This window comes from Phaethon lepturus, unplaced genomic scaffold (genome assembly GCF_000687285.1).
Source record: "Phaethon lepturus isolate BGI_N335 unplaced genomic scaffold, ASM68728v1 scaffold24233, whole genome shotgun sequence".
NCBI classification, from domain to species: Eukaryota; Metazoa; Chordata; class Aves; order Phaethontiformes; family Phaethontidae; genus Phaethon; species Phaethon lepturus.
In genome coordinates this window covers 1-2145 of record NW_010530050.1, presented here as the reverse complement: position 1 = coordinate 2145, position 2145 = coordinate 1, and the positions used below count along the sequence as shown (strand labels likewise).

Genomic DNA, 2145 nt, shown 5'->3' with positions numbered 1-2145 from the left:
TGGTCAGGGTGTTTTCCCCCTCCCACCCTTAGCAAGAGGGAGAGAAACCAGCCCCCACATCCCCTTCCTGCTCCACGGGGAGACGTGCCCCTTCTCTCTGGTGACTCCCTGCCCAATTTCAATAGCACGGGGACACGGGGACTTTATCGAGGCTGCACTGAGCATCCCTGGGGCGCAGGCGGCCTCCCTGGCAACCTCCCGCACGCACACGCACACACACATGTGCACACTCACACTCGCACACGCACCACCCGGTCCAGCCGGGGAAACCTTTGTGCCGAAGCAGCAGCAGAGCGCAGGACGAGGGAGTTCGGATGGTCGGTCTTGCTGGGCGTTACCAGTACGGGGTGGTGGCCAGGAGGATCTGCAGAGCCATGGAGAAGCAGGGCAGCTGCGCCACGCCGTAGGCCACGGAGCGCGTGGGTGCCTTCAGCTGCAGGAGGTAGGCGATGGTGTGGACGATGCGCCCCACGCAGAAGATGAAGAAGTGGATCCTGGCTACTGCGGGACTGGGATCCAGCAGGGAGTAGATGGCTCCGAGGAAGAGGAAGGGAAAGATGTTCTCCATGTCGTTGCGGTGGGCCCTGAAAAGGGAGATAAGGTTGCTCCTTCCCACCAGGCCCCCCTGCTGTCTCCCATCCCTTCCAGCCACAGCACCCAGCCTGGGCATCGGCGGTCCTCTCCCCTGTAGGACGGGGTGGATGCAGCCCCAAAGGAGTCAGATTACGTGCAGGCAGTGGGATTTCACACCCAGCGTCCCTCCTTTGGGATGCTGCGCTCCCAAAGCTTGCCCTCTGTGCCTGGGACACCTTTGCCACGACGGGTGACAGCTCAAGGGTTTGAGCTTTTAAATAAACAAAGCAAAACAAAGACCCCGCAAAGCTGCGAAAAGCTCAAAGCTGGTGCGGCGCCAGCACGGCACGGCCCCAGATGTGGCCACGTTACACAATAACGAGGCAGTTTCCAGACCGCGGTTTCTCCAGAGGAGAAACTCCCAGGATGGGAGTGCTCGTGGCTTCGCCCCTCTCCAAAAGCACACCCAACGGGGACCAGGGAGGAGCGCCCTGAGCACCCTTTGCACCCCCACGCTGTGCCAGCAGCACCTGCTTAATCACCCCGTGGACTGCTGTGGCCACGCGATGAGCTGCTGACCTCGATGGGGCCAAACGCTGCGCTCTGCCTCAACACTCACCTGCCCAGGCGTCACGGCACAACTTGCCACCCCACACACCGCACCGCTACCGAAATGGGAGCAGATCGTGCCGGGAGCTGTGTCCCTCCTCCCCCAGGTACCATCCTTCGAAGCAGCGAGGCTGTCCTCACCCTCCCACTGCCTCCACCTCTCCTTCTTTTGATCCCGTGTGATGCAAGAGCTGCTTTCTGCAGCACAGAACCCCGGCCCCGTGCTTCGATGGGGAGGCTCTCAGGTCATGCCCTGGTTGGTGGGGATGGACCTGGGCTGGAGAGTGACCCAGGCACGAGGCTCTGTTGCCTTTTCCCTCTTACCTCTGAAGGTTTGAGAAGCAGAGAGGAAGCCTTGGTAAGGGCTGCCCCCGCTTTCCCATTCCTGTGCCCTAGGGTGTTTAAATGTTCATGAAGGCCAGAGAAAATTTTAAGCGATTTCTTCCCTGAAGCAAAGACCAAGACGCCTGTGCTGCCCTTCTGCACAAGCTGAGAAGTGGCTGGGCAGTTTTAGGATGCTCAGTCACAGCTCATTAGTGCAGACACAGGCTGGGATAGACCCGGCTGAAAACTGACTTTGGAAAAGACAGAGGTTTGTGTTTTAAGCTCCCTCTCCTGCCCCTGGAGTCGGGTCTATGGTGTGGGAGATGTCCCGCCGTCTGCGTTGGCAACTGCCCCACCAAACACTGATTCCTTCAGGCCCCAGTTTGCCAAAAGCTTCTCCATCAGAAATTTTCAACACCATGTGCCCTGGTTTTTTGGAGGGTGACTGTCCCCAGGCAGGATCGGTCTCTGAGCACTGGAGCAGGAGCTGCAGGGAAGGGCTCCGGTCACCCAGCTTGCCCGGACCTACTCCCCCTCGCTGGGATGCCTGGGGATGGGGACATGAGTGGAGGCTCCGGGTCCAGCAGCTGGTTCCCATCGCCACGTCACACGAAGTGACCCGTGCGCTGACTGCCAGCC

General features: G+C 60.1%; 1 protein-coding gene across 1 annotated transcript; it reads right to left on the bottom strand.

Annotated features, from left to right (window-relative positions):
- Positions 1–334: 334 nt before the first annotated feature.
- LOC104618532 (prostaglandin E synthase-like) lies at positions 335–584 on the bottom strand (the record flags this gene model as incomplete). Its single annotated transcript, XM_010284158.1, has 1 exon — positions 335–584. A coding segment is annotated over one exon (250 nt), but the record flags the coding sequence as incomplete, so codon positions are not given.
- Between the last annotated feature and the right edge of the window lie 1561 nt (positions 585–2145).